The sequence below is a fragment of the Micropterus salmoides genome, unplaced genomic scaffold (assembly GCF_014851395.1).
Source record: "Micropterus salmoides isolate LMB-PRFRI ecotype aquatic unplaced genomic scaffold, ASM1485139v1 Ms_hic_scaffold_1, whole genome shotgun sequence".
Taxonomy (NCBI): domain Eukaryota; kingdom Metazoa; phylum Chordata; class Actinopteri; order Centrarchiformes; family Centrarchidae; genus Micropterus; species Micropterus salmoides.
The window spans coordinates 54997151-55015170 of NW_024040040.1; the positions used below are offsets into that span (position 1 = coordinate 54997151).

The 18020-nt window shown below is 45.2% G+C and overlaps 1 protein-coding gene across 3 annotated transcripts; it reads right to left on the minus strand.

The window, feature by feature from the left end:
- Nucleotides 1-6538: 6538 nt before the first annotated feature.
- On the minus strand, nt 6539-17344 carry LOC119897059 (enoyl-CoA delta isomerase 2-like). Of its 3 annotated transcripts, none has more exons than XM_038710613.1 (11): nt 17189-17344; nt 16532-16596; nt 15847-15950; nt 15298-15396; nt 14826-15017; nt 14652-14721; nt 13695-13797; nt 9174-9294; nt 9001-9090; nt 8655-8798; nt 6539-7087 (listed from the first exon to the last, which is right to left on the minus strand). In XM_038710613.1, exons 1-11 carry the CDS (start codon nt 17242-17244, stop codon nt 6932-6934), a joined length of 1200 nt encoding a protein of 399 aa, XP_038566541.1. In that variant the 5' UTR covers nt 17245-17344; the 3' UTR covers nt 6539-6931. The 3 variants fall into 3 exon arrangements, with proteins under 3 accessions (XP_038566541.1, XP_038566532.1, XP_038566549.1); XM_038710604.1 differs by having other exon boundaries at nt 9174-9297; XM_038710621.1 differs by lacking the exon at nt 17189-17344 and adding an exon at nt 16777-16936 and having other exon boundaries at nt 9174-9297.
- Nucleotides 17345-18020: the final 676 nt, after the last annotated feature.

Here is an 18020-nt window from a genome sequence, read left to right on the forward strand (position 1 = left end):
GACGGGGTCGAGGAGGAAGGAAGGGGATGAGCGGATGGTAGAAGTGCAGACTTGGCAGCAGTTTTTTTCCACACACCTGTCTAGGATTTCATTTGAAGGATGTGCCCCCCCCACCCACCAACAGGCCACACACTGTCTGACAGACACACACACAGACCGGACCTCATCCAGAAAACTTTTTCCCTCTCTTTACTAATATTTAAAGGAGCTGGGGGCGAACGTGATCGGATTCTGACAGAGTAATTATTCCCCAAACTGTAATCGCAGAAAATGTTCCGCCTCGATTGAAAAGGCTATTGTGCAGGAACATATTACGTTTCTTCCTCTAAAGACTGTCTGGAATAAAACCGAGCAGCTGGTGTTGCTCACATCTTCCTCAGGAGTTTGAGAAATTAATAAAAACATGTTTAACCTGTACAAGTCAAATGAATCAGACACCAGGCAAAACACTGAATCCAGCTGCAGACGGTAAAATGTTCTTTCTCAGTGATCTTCAGTCTAATCAGTGTGTTTATATTAACTATTCATCAAATGACGGTTCAGTGCAGTGTTACGGTCAAGACCACCTAAACCAAGACTGAGTCAAGACCAAGTCCAAGGTAAGGCGAGACCGAGTCAAGACCAAGTCCAAGGTAAAGCGAGACCGAGTCAAGTCCAAGGTAAGGCGAGACCGAGTCAAGTCCAAGGTAAGGCGAGACCGAGTCAAGTCCAAGTCCAAGGTAAAGCGAGACCGAGTCAAGACCAAGTCCAAGGTAAAGCGAGACCGAGTCAAGACCAAGTCCAAGGTAAAGCGAGACCGAGTCAAGACCAAGTCCAAGGTAAAGCGAGACCGAGTCAAGTCCAAGTCCAAGGTAAGGCGAGACCGAGTCAAGACCAAGTCCAAGGTAAAGCGAGACCGAGTCAAGACCAAGTCCAAGGTAAAGCGAGACCGAGTCAGGTCCAAGGTAAGGCGAGACCGAGTCAAGACCAAGTCCAAGGTAAAGCGAGACCGAGTCAAGACCAAGTCCAAGGTAAAGCGAGACCGAGTCAAGTCCAAGTCCAAGGTAAGGCGAGACCGAGTCAATTCCAAGGTAAGGCGAGACCGAGTCAAGTCCAAGGTAAGGCGAGACCGAGTCAAGACCAAGTCCAAGGTAAGGCGAGACCGAGTCAAGTCCAAGTCCAAGGTAAGGCGAGACCGAGTCAAGTCCAAGGTAAGGCGAGATCGAGTCAAGTCCAAGGTAAGGCGAGATCGAGTCAAGACCAAGTCCAAGGTAAGGCGAGACCGAGTCAAGACCAAGGTAAGGCGAGACCGAGTCAAGAGCAAGTCCAAGGTAAAGCGAGACCGAGTCAAGACCAAGGTAAGGCGAGACCGAGTCAAGAGCAAGTCCAAGGTAAGGCGAGACAGAGTCAAGACCAAGTCCAAGGTAAGGCGAGACCGAGTCAGGTCCAAGGTAAGGCGAGACCGAGTCAAGACCAAGTCCAAGGTAAAGTGAGACTGAGTCAAGACCAAGTCCAAGGTAAGGCGAGACCGAGTCAAGTCCAAGTCCAAGGTAAGGCGAGACCGAGTCAAGCCCAAGTCCAAGGTAAGGCGAGACCGAGTCAGGTCCAAGTCCAAGGTAAGGCGAGACCGAGTCAAGTCCAAGTCCAAGGTAAGGCGAGATAGAGTCAAGCCCAAGTCCTAGGTAAGGCAAGACGGAGACAAAACCAGGACCATACCAATCTGAGTCCCATACCGCATGGTACTTTCACTTAATAAAGGTTGCAAACCAGAGGCGCTCCTCAAATTGATCTAAAAGATCCACATTCCCGTAAAAACTTGTTCTTCATTCTCGTCTTTTATTGCTCAGTATCAGGGGTTTTCAAAGTGTGAGGCGTGCCTCCCCAGGAGGGCTCCAAACAGTTTCAGGGGAGGCTCAGTGAATGGAAGTGAAACAATTTTACATTACTTATTGCATTAGCTATCAAAAGGAGATCCCACAGAAGAGCCTGCATGTGTGAGAGTTCAGAGATACAGTAGTTTTGGGAACTGTTTCCCCTCATCAGAGTCAGAAACTAATAAATGCCTTAGGACAGAGCTTTTTAAAACTATTTGGTGCAGTCAGAAGTTATGTCAAACAGCAATATTAGGTTATTTTGGCTCAAATGTCGAGTGTCTATGGGGAGGACCCCAGTGTCAGACTTTGAAAACACCTGCTCTACACAATATGTGTATAAAAGTCTCACAAACGTTAACTGCATTAGCTACATCCTTCAGTACGTTACCTAGATCATGAAGTTTGCGCACCGAGCTGGGAGGCAACTGAAGCTAATGCTCTGAAACATACAGTATCTAGATACGCAGCTAATATTGGTTAAATCTCTTTGGGTGACAGGGTTTTGGTTCGGAGACAAGTTTGGTCAGCAAAGACCAGACATGAGGAGGAGGTAAAGTTACTCTGCCAGCAGATCAATCCAACACGGGAATTTAGGAAGATAATTAATTAGAAAACTTGATTGAGGGAACACTAAATGGAAAAAGTACTCCAAACGCCTGCATTCAAGGTGTACTTCTTGTAAAAGTACATGGAGAACATGAACAAACAAAAAAGCCTCTGCCTCCTGCAGCTTTAAGCAAAGTGAAGACCTAGAACCTCTAAACTGAACAGAACTGGACTCACGTTGTTTAACCTGGTCTCATCAATCTGCGTACAAATAACACGACTGACGCTTTCACATTGCGCGCAGTGTGAAGAGCTGCTGCATCCAGAACGATCTCACGAACATGTTCCTTTGACCCGCAGTCTCGGGGCCGAGCGCCGTCGAATCCTCTGCATGTAAAATTGTCTGCGTTCCTTCTTGTTTTTCTAACATTTATAAATCACAGCAATTCGACGCAGCTCAGTAATAAATACCAACAACGCGGCCCTGCTTCCCCTCCTCCCTCTGATCCCTGACTCCTGGCTCTCTCCTCCACCTCCTCCCTCTGATCCCTGACTCCTGGCTCTCTCCTCCACCTCCTCCCTCTGATCCCTGACTCCTGGCTCTCTCCTTCACCTCCTCCCGTCACGCGCAGAGAAAATGAATGTGGCTTTTCCAGCTTGTGTCGTCGCTGGAGGTCAACTCACGAACGACTGCTTTGGTTCTGGACTTTTGCATGTTTTATTTATTTACTCCACCTAAACACCAAAGCATGTTCGTGTATGTAAAAATGTATGTGCAAAGTTTAATGCTTTAAGGGCTTTTGCAGTCGGGTCCAGGAGGACCAGTCTTGGGCGTGGAAAAGACGAGCATCATGTGACCGTCTGTTTCAAACCCAAACCAAACCAAACAGTCATCTGAAGAAGAGAAAGACTCCTAAATGTGCACACATCAGTTACAAAGCTGTTGTGCAGGATTGTCGTTTTATTGCTGTCTGAACTGGACCACCTTTGGTCGGGGACATTTCAGTCCAAATGCCTTTAAGGGAAGTAAAGAAAGCATATCGTCCTTACTTCTTTAGAGCTGTTAGCATTGCTGGTTTCGATTTTGTTCTCGAGAGTTTGTGTCTTATTTAAGATTTAATCCCAACAAGGATTCACTCATATTGTGAATCAGAGATTCACTGAGCTTCTTCCTCATCACAAGGTCCATTTAGTAGCTGTTGCTCACTCGTCATTACATTTTAGAGCACTGTAGGTGCTTGTCATCCATCTTGGTTTAAAAGAAACAAACAGATAAATGGTTAATTTAAGCCAGCCCTTAATAAAGTGAAGTTAAACACCATTTAAAACTGTGCAGAATAAGAACATGAAAACACACTGGAACAGATCCTAAACGACGCCTCGATGCACAAACTCGTTAGCAAAGTTTATCTCAGTGAAATTCCTGGTAACAGCTCGGTAGTTTCTTCATAACCTCGACGGAAATTTTCAGGAAATTAAATGAAAGCAGCTCGGGGCGCTGATGATTTCATGAGGTTATTGTGTAAATGTGGACCGGGACTATAAAGCGCTCCTCGGTTCTTCCCTGAAGCTGCACAGATGGATGTTTGAACTCTTTTCCGATGTTGAAACATAAATCCCTTCCTTCTCTTCCTGCTCCATGTTGGTCTCTCAGCAGACGTTGTTTGTCACAGCAGCGACGGGTACATTCACCGCTTTCTGGATCTTATTTCTCCGTACAGCCCAGATCCAGGCGGGGGGGCGAGCTGAGATTTATACGGAGGGTTGCGTTCGGTGCTCTGGGGAGGCGGACGAGCCCGACATGTTTCAGGCTGCAGAGAAAAAAGAAAAGCTCTGTGACGCCCCTCATAAATACAGGAGGGCTGAGAGGCCTCTGCAGACACCGCTGGACGTCCCAGAGCTCAGGACGCCATTGTTAAATCCCACAACAATGGAATTTAAGTATGGCGACCCGCAGGGGCCACAACTCAGAGAGATGAAGCCGTCCTGCTTCCTGCTCGGGCTTCAAAGCAGAGTGAGGTCAGAGCTGCTGAGAGGTTCAACGGTGAGAACGTTTGGTCCAGAAGGTTCATCAAGTCCTCTTCTCAGCCGTCCACCAAGGACGAGCCTGCAGGAAAACGCTAACACACCGTAACAGCGCCGGCATTTTACAAGTATTTAAGGTGGACTGACCTTTGTGAATTCAGAAAGTAAGAACACGGAGCTGCAGACGAAGTTTAACGTCACAGCTCAGCGTCTACAGTTTTAACCACAACATGTAAAATACAGTTTCCAACAGAGACTCTGACAGCAGTAAGGTGACCAGATTTCTGAAGTGGAAACCGGGGACAGTTTTGGTTTGGTGCTCAGTATGTCGTTAAAAAAATCTCATGTCATTATATATGAAATATATTTCGGTTTTATGATCTGTCAAATATAACTTCTGAATGAAATCAAGTCATTTTGAGGCAGAATCTACCTTTCAGTCAGTAAGTGGAATACTGCATTACATGAGTTTTATTGGCCGTTTAAAGGTATTGTAAGAGGTAAAAAGTACCAGGTGAGATATAATCTCTCAAATATAATCCTCATGAATATAATAAAGTCATTTCAGGGCAGAAATAACTTTTCAGTCAATAGAGGCTGCAGTCACTGTCTGGACGAAGAATACTGCATTACATGAGTTTTATCGGCCGTTTAAAGGTATTTTAGCAGGTAATCAGGACCGGGTTAGTCGGTACGCAGCAAGTTAAGTAATGTAGAGTTAGAAGGATAATAAAATTATTTTATATATAACTCAGCACCAAGTCATGTTAATTATAGGCTGCAACAGGCTTCTGTTAATCACGTAACAAGAGTCATGCTTGGTTACGCTACAAACTGCAAACACTTATTTAGCCACAATTGTGATTATTCCGAAGTTTCCCGCAGACGGCAATCGGTTTTCGGCATGACACCTGTCTGCTCTGCTGTCCAGTCTTTCTGGCCACGTAGAATCTGATTTGAGGTCTGTTAACATCTTATACAGTCTGTGATTAACACAAAACAGGGACATTTCCAGGGACAGGCCACCAAAACCGGGGACTGTCCCCGGAAAACGTCTGGTTACTCTAGACAGCAGCCATGTTGCTGAAGAATCTTTAGGACTTTCCCGCTACAGGATGTTAACAACCCCTGAGTTAGGACTTCAGGTAGTCAGGTCCAAGTTATCTAGAAACCAGCAGAGACTCAATAAAGCTGCTGCTCCAGTGTGCTCCCTGTGGAACTACTTCTTGTGTAATGTGTCTGGCCGCTTGTACCGATTCATTTTAAAACCATTAAAACCAAACCAGGCTAGCTGTGGCCCCTCGTTTCCGGTCTTTATGCTAAGCTAAGCTAACCAGCGGCTGGATGCAGCTTCATGCCCACTGAACAGACAAGAGAGTGGAGTTATTTCCTTCATTTACTGTAAATCCACGGTTTGTTCCCGTAATTTAATGTTTGGCCTACAGAATATTTCCTCCAGTCACTGTAAAGGGACAGAGGATTTGTTTTTGGAGATATTGTCTGAGACCAAACTCTCACTGTTCCCCCGACAGGAGGAGACTTTAAAAACACAGTTTAACTTCTGAGCTCAGAGAAACAAGGCAGCAGGTAATTCTTTAAAACGCAGCACAAGGACACATTTCTCTCACCTTGTTAGTCATTTCTTATGAACAAGAAGTTTTACCACCCAAAATGTCAGACTGCTCCTTTAATCCAGAGCAGCATTGTTAACAGACTCAGTCCTCAGGCTGCTCTGCAGGAACTTCATGTGAAGCTCTGAGCTTCATTTACAGGCGAGTGCTGCCACCTGCTGGATCAGCTGAGCGCCCACAATCCTGCTGAAATACAGATGTAGATCACTGCTTTCTTTTTACCTCTCATATATTATGATTGTGTTATAGTATTGTGTGTTTAACGTACGCAGCTCGTGTACTGTAAGTATTACTAATTCTTCTTGGTGATATTTCCCAGACGAGCTGCTGTCAGTCAGACGTGTGACAGCGGTGAGCTTTCTTTTAAAAGGACACGCCATGTGATCACCAGACTCGGGTTCTCCGGGACCACAGAGACCTGGCTCAGGTCTAACCAGGTGGATCTCCATGGTAACCCGTTTACATAAAACACAACTCGTCCGCTTTTGAATAATTCCAAAGTTTCTTTAATTGAGGGGACAGAGTGGCGAGCTACAAAGAGTTTAAGGCACTTTAACCTCGAGTCACAGGAAGGTTACAGACATCGTGATGTTCTCAGTCAGACAGGCGGCTGCAGCGAGAGTGAAGGTTAGTTAACGTTAGCGCTGCTCTGTGATTGGCTGGCTGCTCTTCATCTACGAGTAACATTCAGGACAGTTTCACACGCAGTAAACCAGACAGCAGTTAATCTACTTCTCTCCAGAGAATCAGTCTCATTCAGGAGGGAACTAACGGGTCAGCGTGTGGAGGCACGCCGCCTGCAGGACGGAGCTGCTCCCACCGCCGTTTACATTTCGCCCCGATTACCGATCCCCTCTGTTCACACTCACACCTCGCTCAGAGTTTGGCCTTGGCCTGGAAGAAGCTCATGACGGCGTTGAAACACTCGTCCGACGTCCAGCGCTCCATCAGACGCTCCACCTCGGCGTCGTTCACCGCGTGGAGACGCTCCCTGTCCACCGAGCGCATCAGCTGTTTAGAGAGCGCCAGAGACTGAGAGAGAGAGAGAGAGACACTTATTTAGCTTTTCTCCACAGTGATCATCCAACAGGCCGCAGAGGTTCTGGTCTGGACCAGCTAGTGGTTCAGAGTCCTGCGCTCTGTTGATGGTTGTTCGTCTGGATTTCCTCTAAAACTCTCTCCTGATCTGAACTGTGGAAGGTTTGCACAGCAGCAAACTGAAAGAGAAGAAGAAGTTTCTGTAGAGGAGGTGCATACCGTAAAACTCTGATTAACAGCCCGGGCTTTTATTTGCTAAAATCCCTGAGCTGACCCTGACGGGCGTCCCAGGACTGAAACAGGCAACTATGAAACACTTTATTTACTTAAAACAGAATATTTTTATTAACGGGTTTTAAGAGTTTTGATACATCCAGAGAACTTCTATAAAAACCAGACCAGGCTTCTAATGGAGACCTTATTTGTCTAAATGTGTTCCCACAGCAGTGGCCTGTACTACGAAGGGAGTTCAACTTACTCAGAGTTAACTCAGGGTAACAAACTCTGACCGCCCACACTGGAGTTACACTACGACGGTGGATGTTGGTTAGTTGAGTCCGTGTTAACTTAATCAGAGGTGGTGCACGCTCCCCTGAAAGGGGCGTGTTCGGCCGAGTTTTTTTGCTCCGTATTTCTCCAGAGGAACGCACGGTGTTAGTTTCAGGTAATTATGAATGTAAAGACACGTTAGCGGCTAAATCTAATATCGTGGCGGCCGACAGAGCCAGCGATGCTCGTTGGCACATTGTTCTTGTTGTAGTTCAAATCTCTATTCTGTATTTTACGGGCTCTTCTTTTACGTGTAATATGATTCAGATGTAAAAGGTACAGCTGCACGTAAAAAAGGAGCCAGCGGAGAGGGGGAATAATCCAAGACAGAATTTAATTTCCAAGATTAATCTAAAAAAACCTTTTCTGGCATTATAGTCAAACATTTATGAGAGGAACTTCACTTTGCAAGGCTGCAACATCTCACACACGTCTGCAGTGTGTTATGCATGCACTGGAAAGTTATATTAAACTTAATATACTTAAATACTCACAAGTTTAACCCACAATCACTATCATTCACCTTGAATCGGCCATATTCAGAAGAAAACAGAGTGATTTTCAATGTTTATGACATTAATTGCAGGGAATTTCTGATTTTTCTTCATGTAAATTTCACACTTTCATCTAGGATTTTTTTTCTGTTATTAACCCCGGCTCACTATTTTTTGGACACGTAAAATAATCTATCTAAATATGTGAAAACACTTTGGAAAATTCAATTATAGCCTACAGATGGGCTCCATCTAAGAAACTATCCCGTTAATTAATTAAGATTCCTGTCTAAAATCACCAGGCTGCAGGGCTCGCTGTCTGAACGTGATGCTGTTGTGTTCAGAACTTCATTCCAACCGCAGAGGAACAAATCAGCATGAAATCTAAACATATTTTATGAAGCGGTGTGTATAATTATCCTATTAATCAAAGTTTTACGGTGAGAGAAAATGCACCACGACCTGTTCCTCAAAGTGAACAAAGCAGGAGCGCTAAAATACAGAGAGTGTGTGTTTACGTTGGGGGGCAGCTTGGCGTAGGCCTTCAGTCTGGTCCAAACCTCCGACTGGAAGCTGCTGTCAGGGAAAACCTCGGTGACCAGACCGAGTTCACAGGCCTGGACCGCCGTCAGCTTCTTGTTGAACAGCAGCATCTCACTGGCCTAAAGGGAGGGGGGGGCAGTTTATTACTACAACAACAACAACAAGCTGTTTGTGGATAACCACAAACAGAGTTGGTGAATAAACGCTGAGGTGTATGAAGCGCTGATGATGAGGAGGCTGAGACCTTCCTCACATGAAACTAACAGAACAGTCTGAGCTTTTAAAGAAGTCAGCTGCGTCCTCTTCTTCTTCTGTGTGTACCTTGGCGAGGCCCATTATTTTGGGGAAGGTGTAGGAGGAGCAGCCCTCGGCGCTCTGACCCAGCTGGCTGAAGGGAGTCTGGAAGGTGGCCTGTGGGGGGGGGGAGAGAGACTGGTTCATGAGGTGAACCTGTTTCTGACGTCAGCGTCTGGTGTGTGCGTGCGTGTGCGTACCCTCTCTGTAGCGTAGACCAGGTCGAACAGTCCCAACACTGTGACTGGGATCCCCACAGCCGGTCCGTTCACCACGGCGACCAGCGGCTTCGGGAAGTCGATGTAGGCCTTCACGTACTCCCTGCAGATGAAGGAGAGAGAGTCCTGAACCTGAACCCAAACTGAGACACTACAGGACGCTCAGGCGTCCGCGAGTCCTGCGTTAAGTGAACGCATCATAAATCAGCTGATGGGAGTTCATTCATTTAAAAAGACGTGCTGACTGAGGAAGGACACGCGTCATGACGTCACAGCTCCCGTTTCCATTCAGGATGCTGTTAACAACCACAGCCAGCGTTCCCCCGGCAGGATGTAGGTAACAATACGCAGGTACGTATATATAGTTTTATGTGAAGACAGTTACAGAGAATCTAAATAACACCTCAAAATTCTGGAAAGTAATTAAATTTATGTCAGGTACACATGTTGCTTCAAGCCTCCCTGAACACATTCTGGTTGGCTCAGATGAAATAAAGGATAAAGCTGCTACGGTCAGTCAGTTAAACAAACACTTTATCTGTGCTGGGTCTGCATTTGACAGCTCAAATGTAAATGCACCTGTCCCATGTTCTGTCACCACTGCAACTGATAGAAATCTGGATTTGTTTAATCTTAAAACTATTTCAGTTGCTCAAGTTTGTAAAGCTCTGAAAGGCGTTGACCACAAAAAATCTGCAGGTCCCGACAATCTGGATCCTTATCTCCTAAAGGTGGCGGCAGATGTTATTGCTGAGTCTCTTACTCACATTTTTAATTTGAGTCTTGTGTCCAATTCAATACCCCAAATCTGGAAAACTACCGTCCCATCTCCAAACTCTCAATCCTGGCTAAGATCCTTGAATCCCGGGTAAATTTACAGTTAACAGTTCTTACTTGATAATAATATTTTAAACAGTTTTCAATCTGGTTTTAGAACGGGCCACCGTACCATTACTGCTGCTATGGTGGTAATAATAATAATCTTATTGGTGCCTTAGACAGAAAACAGCCTTATTTGGAGATCTATCCAAGGTGTTCGATTCTGTGGATCATGAATTGTTGCTGAATAAACTTAGGGATGCTGGTTTCTGTCCTAATGCTGTTAAATGGTTTGAAACTATTTTGTAGATCGGACTCAGTGTGTCTATACAGAAGGCCACAAATCTGAGTTAGAGTTTATCTGAAGGGGTCCCCCAGGGGTCTGTTTTGGGACCTATTCTGTTCTCTATTTTTATAAATGATTTAGGTAAGGACGTCCAAGCAAAAATACACTTCTATGCTGATGACACTGTCATTTATACTCATGCTCCTTCCATAGCACAGGCTGTGCAAGAGCTTCAGACTGCATTTCAGTCATTACAAACTGCTCTGCTCAATTTAAAATTGGTTTTAAATCCTAAAAAGGTCGCCTACAGTTGCTTGATCATCTTTGCATTTTTATGTCTGATGGTAAATTCATTGAAAGGGTACCCACATACAAGTACTTGGGTATATGAATAGATGACAAACTTTTATTTAATGTACATATTGCTAATCTAGTTAGGAAGCTCAAAGTGAAGATTGGCTTTTATTTTAGAAATAAATCTAGCTTTACTGTCAATGCCAAAAAAATAAAAAATAAAAATTCTTGTGGAAACTAGTTTTCTGTCTGTGATTGATTATGGTGACATATTATATATGCACGCAGCCTCCTCCATCTTACAGAGCCTTGATTCAGTGTATCATGCATCTCTACGCTTTATTACAAATGCAAAGTCCCTCACTCACCATTGCATTCTTTATGATCTGGTAGGTTGGACGTCGCTGATGTAGTGAACAACAGTGTGGATTTGTGCATTTTACATGGAATAAATGTGGAGCTACCCTAAATTCCTTTCTCCTCCCCAGAGAAGAAGGGGAGGGGTCAAAGTTGCTTTCTCTAAGTGCTATCCCGACCATAAATCTGGCACCCTTTTGATTCCGAAGCTGATAACGCGGGGCCTGACTGTTAAACTGACAAAAGGGACACGAGCCAGCCATTAGCATTTCCCTAAACAGCCTATCAAAACTGGCCCCCCACACACGTTTCCGTGGCAACTGACCTTATTCTTTGTTTTATTACCACATCAAAAGGATACTCCTTGTCTCACCTAAGTGTGACATGTTCCAGACACTGAACTTTGGATGACAAAGGACTGCAGTCTCCAAAAGACTCAAAGCATCTAATTAAATTTAATTAAATCTTTAGTTACCTGATTACGTTTGCCTCTATTTGAGTAGTTATGTTAACTGTTGTTGCTATCTGTTGTTGATATTAGTGCTGAAAAGAAGTTACTTGTGCAGTGTTTTTATTTTCAGCAAGACACTCCATCTAATGTAATCAATGCTTGTTCATAATACTTTCTTACAAAATCCCTTTAGAAATGATGACAAAGAAATGTCTTACTATACTCTTAATCACCAGCTTGAATTTAAGGATGAATCAACAATATTCCCCGGTTCCTAAGGAGAGACGATCTTTGATTTAATCCAAGCTTTCCTCATGTAACCTGAGCTCCCCCAAGTGGACGAAATAAGTATTACATGCCCTCGTCGGAAATGCCGTTAAATGTATAAATATCCTGACCAATAATGTGACAATTGTTTCCTGTTACCAAATGCCTAGAACAGTACAACCGTTCAACCATTGAGGTTCGATTGTGGAAAATATTTGATTATAATACGTGCAAATAGATTTCTTTTCTTTAGACATTAAGTTTAGAAAGGCAGTCCCTTGGGAAACCTGAGACACCCCCTGGGGAACCACGCCCCAGGCAACAAAAGAGCGACACGCGGCCTGCTCGCGCTCTTCCCTCCCTCTTCTCCCCTCTCTTCGCTTCGCTGTTGGCTCTTCCACCCTGCTCAGCCCTCTGGACACTTCGGCAGGCGCAGCGTGCCTCGCCAGGCAACACGCCCAGACTCGGCCATCGAAACAAACAGGCCTTTGTTCGCTTGAAGCTACACACCTGAAGTGCCGAGACATCGATCTGCCTTCAGTTTGTTTAATTTTCTTTATTTCTTTTGTTTGTTAAAGTTATCAGTCCGTTAAGTTACACTGGACTAATTCAGGACGACCAAGTTCCATTTTAAGCCTTTTTCGTCAAGCCAACTTCACCGAGGTCAGACCAAGCCACGTGGTCTCGCCAGCTACAACGAAGGAAACTTGAAAACAGCCGAATTGCCAGACGGAGGAGACGTTTTCAATCAGACACGGAGAACCCCGGAGAATCCCTAGCAAAAAGCCAGGATCGGCAGCTAGCGTGGGACCAGCAACAGGCCAAAAGCAGGCTGTCGACAAGCAGTAAGACTAAACACATGTTCTGTGATCAGATGTCCATTTTAACTCCTAAAATCACATTAGTTTACTTTCATTAGCTCTTCTATGCCGTTTGAGTCAAATGCTTCCCACAACCGAACCTCCAGGCTCATTGTTCAGCAAATGTTTGTTCCCTGTATCCAACCATCTTTTATCACCTTAGTTAGAGAATAAATTCACTGTAATATAATCAAGAGCTGTGTGTGTTGCCTATTTCTAGTTCCTGCCAAGAGAATTGACCCTTTGAGACTGACTGATTTAAGATAATTGAGCAATTATTAACTAAATGATCACTAGTAATAATTGTATAATTATTCAAAACTACCTAGAGGTCCGGAGACTCTAGGATTATAACAACTCCAGTGGTGCCCTTAACGAGGAAATTCTGAATTCATGAATAATAATTCATAATTGGGTATCAATTCTCATAAATTTATTAAAATGCATAACTAATAAATTTAGGTCCACTACACTGACCACCCGCAGAAAACAGCACTAGTATAATTTTATATATAAAACCATGCTAGGTAAACTTCCAGCTAACCTCTGAACCCTTCTCTGTATCAATTCTGCTAGTTACCAGCTACACTCCAAGTGGTTGCTTTTTAATGTACCCAGGGTTTTGGGGAAAACTGCATTTTCATACTTTGCACCCTGGGCATGGAATAATTTGCTAAAAGATCTTAAAACTAGAAACGTGTATATCAATTGATAAATTTAAGAGCATCATAAAGAATGTGGTGAAGGAGAGATGTGATTGTTTTTCTTGAAAGGCCATTTTGTATGAATAGATGTGTTTTTTGTGTTGTTTTCTTTGGTTGTTTGTTTTTGTGAATTTTGTCATGATTGTACGAAGCATTTTAATATGTTGTGTTTATGTATGGCTGCTACCTCGGCCAGGTCTCTCTTGTAAAAGAGATTTTTTTATCTCAATGAGACTTCCTGGTAAAATAAAGGTAAAATTAAATTAAATTAAAAATCGCCACGGCAAGAGACCTCGGTAGTACAGGTTATTCGGGACACCTGAAGTTACCTGGATAAGCCGGTTACCTCGCTTCGTAGTACAGACCACAGGTGTCAGCAGGGACAGAGGGGTCCGTCTGCATCATCCTGGTCCTGGTGTTCGTACATGAGCCACTTTCTAAAACCATCAACCAATCAGTGCTCACCTGAGCAGCTCTCCCCCACGTTTGGCGCTCTCCTCCACCCCTCCCTCGGGGATCTTGGTGAAGTTGCTCAGGTCGTTTCCACTGGAGTAAAAATCTCCAGCTCCTGCAGAGGAGAGAGAGAATTATCAGTAATCCGTCAGCGTGACCCTGAGAAGCATTAAAGTTTCAGTTCAGAGCTGCAGGAACGTTTACTGATGTTCACTTAAACATTCAGGAGCTCAGAAACAGAAGTCAACCGCTGCAATCAACGTAGATTACGCATTGTTCCTAAATTCTTGTTGACTCAATAATAAACGGCCATTTCAGAGTCGGATCTGTTTGTGTTTCATGACTGCGCTGCAGGTCAGCGACACCCGACGTCACACTCAGAGATGCAAACAACATGGTTGGAAACTTTGCTTTGAACCGCGAACACTTTTGTATTGAAGCACCTGCTAAAGCAGCAGCGTGAAACTTAGCCTGTAGAAAGAAACTCCGGCAGCCGCTGCCAGTGAAGCGTCCACCCGGCAGGAGAGAGTGGCGTTAAGCAACGTTTGTGCTTCATAAAAGTGCTGAATACTTCTTCAAAACAGAAACATTAGTCGAGACACTTGCTAATTCTTTATGCTTTTATGCATAAATCATACTGCTGCTGTTTTATTATTTTTTATAGCCTGTAGGATGCAGCATCCTCTGGCCTGAGAGGCTGCAGTGTTTTCACTTTGGCTGCTTGTTGACTCCTCAGGTTCATTATTGTTCCAGTAAAGTGGATTCATTTCTAAAACGCGCTGCTGAACAGGTTTCCCGTCACTTTTAAGGACGGGCTGCGACGGTTGAAAGTAACTGTAAGAAACCCGTCTATTAGGCGGCCGCTACCCCGCCCCCAACGCCGTCATCCATCCTGATGTTTTACTGCAGACCACGCCCAGCCCTACGACACAGACGGCCAATCAGCGCTCTGCGTGTGTGTGTGTGTACCAGTGAAAACAGTGAGGACCGAGTCGTCTTTAGCCGCCTGCTGCAGAGCTGCCATGATCTCAGAGTACATCTGTGAGAGAAGAGGAAGCAGCGTGAAAACACAAAACCAGAAACTGGGAGACAGAGAGAGTCTGTCGAGGACGTTATACCGAACAACAGGTTTGAAACACACACCTCAGTAGTGATGGCGTTCTTCTTGGCCGGTCGGTTCAGTTTGATGGTGGTGATGCCGTCCTCCGTGGTGACCAATAGCGTCTCGTACGTCGTCCCGCTCCCAGCGGGCTGAGCTGCCACCTGGGCGGAGCTTCCACCTTCTGCCGCCACCAGGGAGCCAATCAGGTCGCAGTACTGCTGCCTGGCTTCATCCTGAGCGACACAAAGACGTGAGCATCAATAAAGGAATCATTTGTTATTTAACTGCTGAGCGACTTTAATACCGGTGCAGCTGCTCACTTTATTTGAAAGCTTTTGTTACTTTACAGACAAAATAGATTAAGATGCGTTCTTATGATTTAGATAAATGATTATTGATCTGCCAGCAGAATATAAGGTCATTAAAATGAGCTGCACCATTAAACTGATGATGAACACATGAATCCATCTATAATTATAATCCATATATACACAGATCCTGCAGCAGGAGTACCTGTGGTACGGAGCCCAGAGATTTCCACGCCTCCCATTTAACCTTGTTGACAAAGTCCAGCATGCCTGGTTTGGGGGTGTTGCAGGGACCCTGAGTGGCCTGCAGGAGGAGGAGGAGGAGGAGGAGGAGGAGGAGGAGGAGGAGGAGGAGGGTTACATGTGTAATTAATATACAACATACTGCAGACAGAGTCAAAGCAGATCTGCTGTTAACAGAATGAACCCAACGTTCCAGTAAGACGTGATACTGTGGGAACATTCAGTCCTACATGTGTAACAGTGTCACAGCGGCCTTTCAGCAGACACGTCCATCAGTTAGAGACACGTTTCAGCTTTTACTGACGAACCTTTGCAGCATTTGGATGTGGAAGCAGAAACCCTTTGTTCAACATGTCAGATCTGTGGGAGACATTCTGAATGTGAGCAGAAGAGCTGCTGAAACTCAGGAGCTGTTCTTCTTATTTAGGGGTTGTACCAGAACAGGTTTCCATGGTTTCAGAAACAAGTTAAAGAAACAGAGCAGAGCACAAACATGTGGAACACCTCCCACCTGTTTGAAGAGAGCGTAGATTTTCAGCTTGACCTCGTTGCCCGGGTCGTTCTTCAGCGCCGACAGTTTGCTCTTGGCCTCCTCGAACTGCTGCACCGTCGCACCTGCACGCACAGAACGCCATCAGCGAGAACGTAACAGGACGCTGCTGAAGCTCTGAGCTCGGAGAATTCATCCAAATGATGAAGAATAACGATGCACAGAGAAGCCTTGTTAGTCTTTAAACCTGGAGCTGCTGGGAGAGTTGATGTGTTAAACCCTTCCTCTTCAGTCGGCTGTTTTATGGACATTATTTATTTTATCTAATCGTCTTCATGTTTTTAAAGGTTTTACTCCCGCTGTTGTTTCGGTTCTCGTCTCTGACATGTTTCTATATTTTACATGTTCGTGGTTTTTATTTCTCAAACTGTTTTACTGCGTGCTCGTCAGCTCGTCTCTCACTGACCCGCGGCCGGTGAAGAAAGTTCGGCTGGTCTGAGTGAGAAGTCAGAAGCTTTAAAGCGACACGTCCTCACGGTGAGAAGCTGCGACCGGACGAACCTTCTGCCACGTTCTGATTCATAAAGAACCGATTATCGATCGATCGATTGTCAGTCGGCCGATCGACCAACGCTTTCAGCCTTCAAACTGCGGCTCGGTCACATGACCCCGACAGAGTGAAAGGTTTCTGCCGCGGCAGACTCACCCGTCATGGGAGAGGCTGTGGTGTGGAACTTCAGACCGGGAACGACGGCGGAGAACCGGACCAGGCTGGAGACACAGAGGAGAAAACATTCAGAGCATCAGATCATCTGTTTATCAGCTGGCGTGGGGACAAGATTCTGAGCCACTAAGGCGGCCTCCTCGCCGTCTGCCTCCGGTCGACTCCTTCTCTATTTCAGAGCTGTTCATACTGTCATGTTGTATAAACTGTACACCAAAGCCACCTACCTCATAACACCTGCACAATAATACTTCCTGCTTCCTTTGCTCTGTGTATCATGTACATAATAATAATTCCCTCCCTGCACTGTTGTTGTTCACAGTGTGTCTACTTGTGTTCTCTACACTGCAGCCTGTCAGTCAGCACATCGGGAGCTTTGTCCAATCCAGAGTCACGTTCCTCATCTGTGCAATAAAGCTGCTTGTGATTGTGGTGAATGAACCTCGGCCCGGTGACCCTCCTCTGTGGATCTGGACCAGAGGTCACAGCTGGCTGCTGTTCTGCTGTCCTATGAAGAAGCAGCTGCTCCTCTAAACCTTCAGACTGATGCTGCCTTCTGATCTCCTGATGCATTCAGCAGCTGCTGCTAACTCACATTAACCTTCTGCTGACTCGGAGAACTAACAGCAACATCCTCACCTTCTTCTTCTCACCAAACGCCAGGGAGCGGAGAGCTTCAGGGCGACGGGGGCCATTTAAACCCGGAGACGGATTCCAAGGTCCGGCAGGACGGAGAGAGCTGGGGGACAGCTAACTAGCTTAGCCACCGCAGGCTAACAGCAGCTGGCCCCGCCCACTCTGTGCTCCTCCGCTCCTCCATTGGCTGCTGAAGGGACTGTAATCTGATCTGTCCAATGAGCTGCGTCTCTTTCTTCTTCGTCTTTTTCTTAGACTTATATAGAGACAGACGCGCCACCGGCCGCTGCCGCCTGCTGGTTTCCGGTTTGACTATCAATTTTTTCTATTTTAAAGTTCAAGTTTATTTCTATAGCGCATTTAAAAACAACACTAGTTGACCAAAGTGCTTTCCACAATAGACAACAAATATACATGACAACAGTAGAAAAAGTAAAAAATAAAATAAATGTCACTACTCAACTCTGTTTGAAGGCCAGTGAATAAAGATGGGTCTTTAGGATTAGAAAGTGTCAGGAGTTTGGGCATTTCTTATTTCAACAGGTAAAGTGTTCCAAAGATTAGGAGCGGCTACTGAGAAGGCTCGGCCACCTTTAGTTTTTAACCTGCATCTGGGGACATCGAGGAGCATCTGACTGGATGACCGGAGTGTGGACATGTAAAAGTTCTGATAAATAAGAAGGTGCCAACCCATTTAAAATTTTAAAACAAGCAATAAAATCTTAAAATCAATCCTAAAGCGGACAGGAAGCCAGTGGAGCGAGGCTAAAACAGGGGTAATGTTATCACGCTTTTTAGTTCCTGTTGGGCTGCTGCGTTCTGGACTGACTGTAAC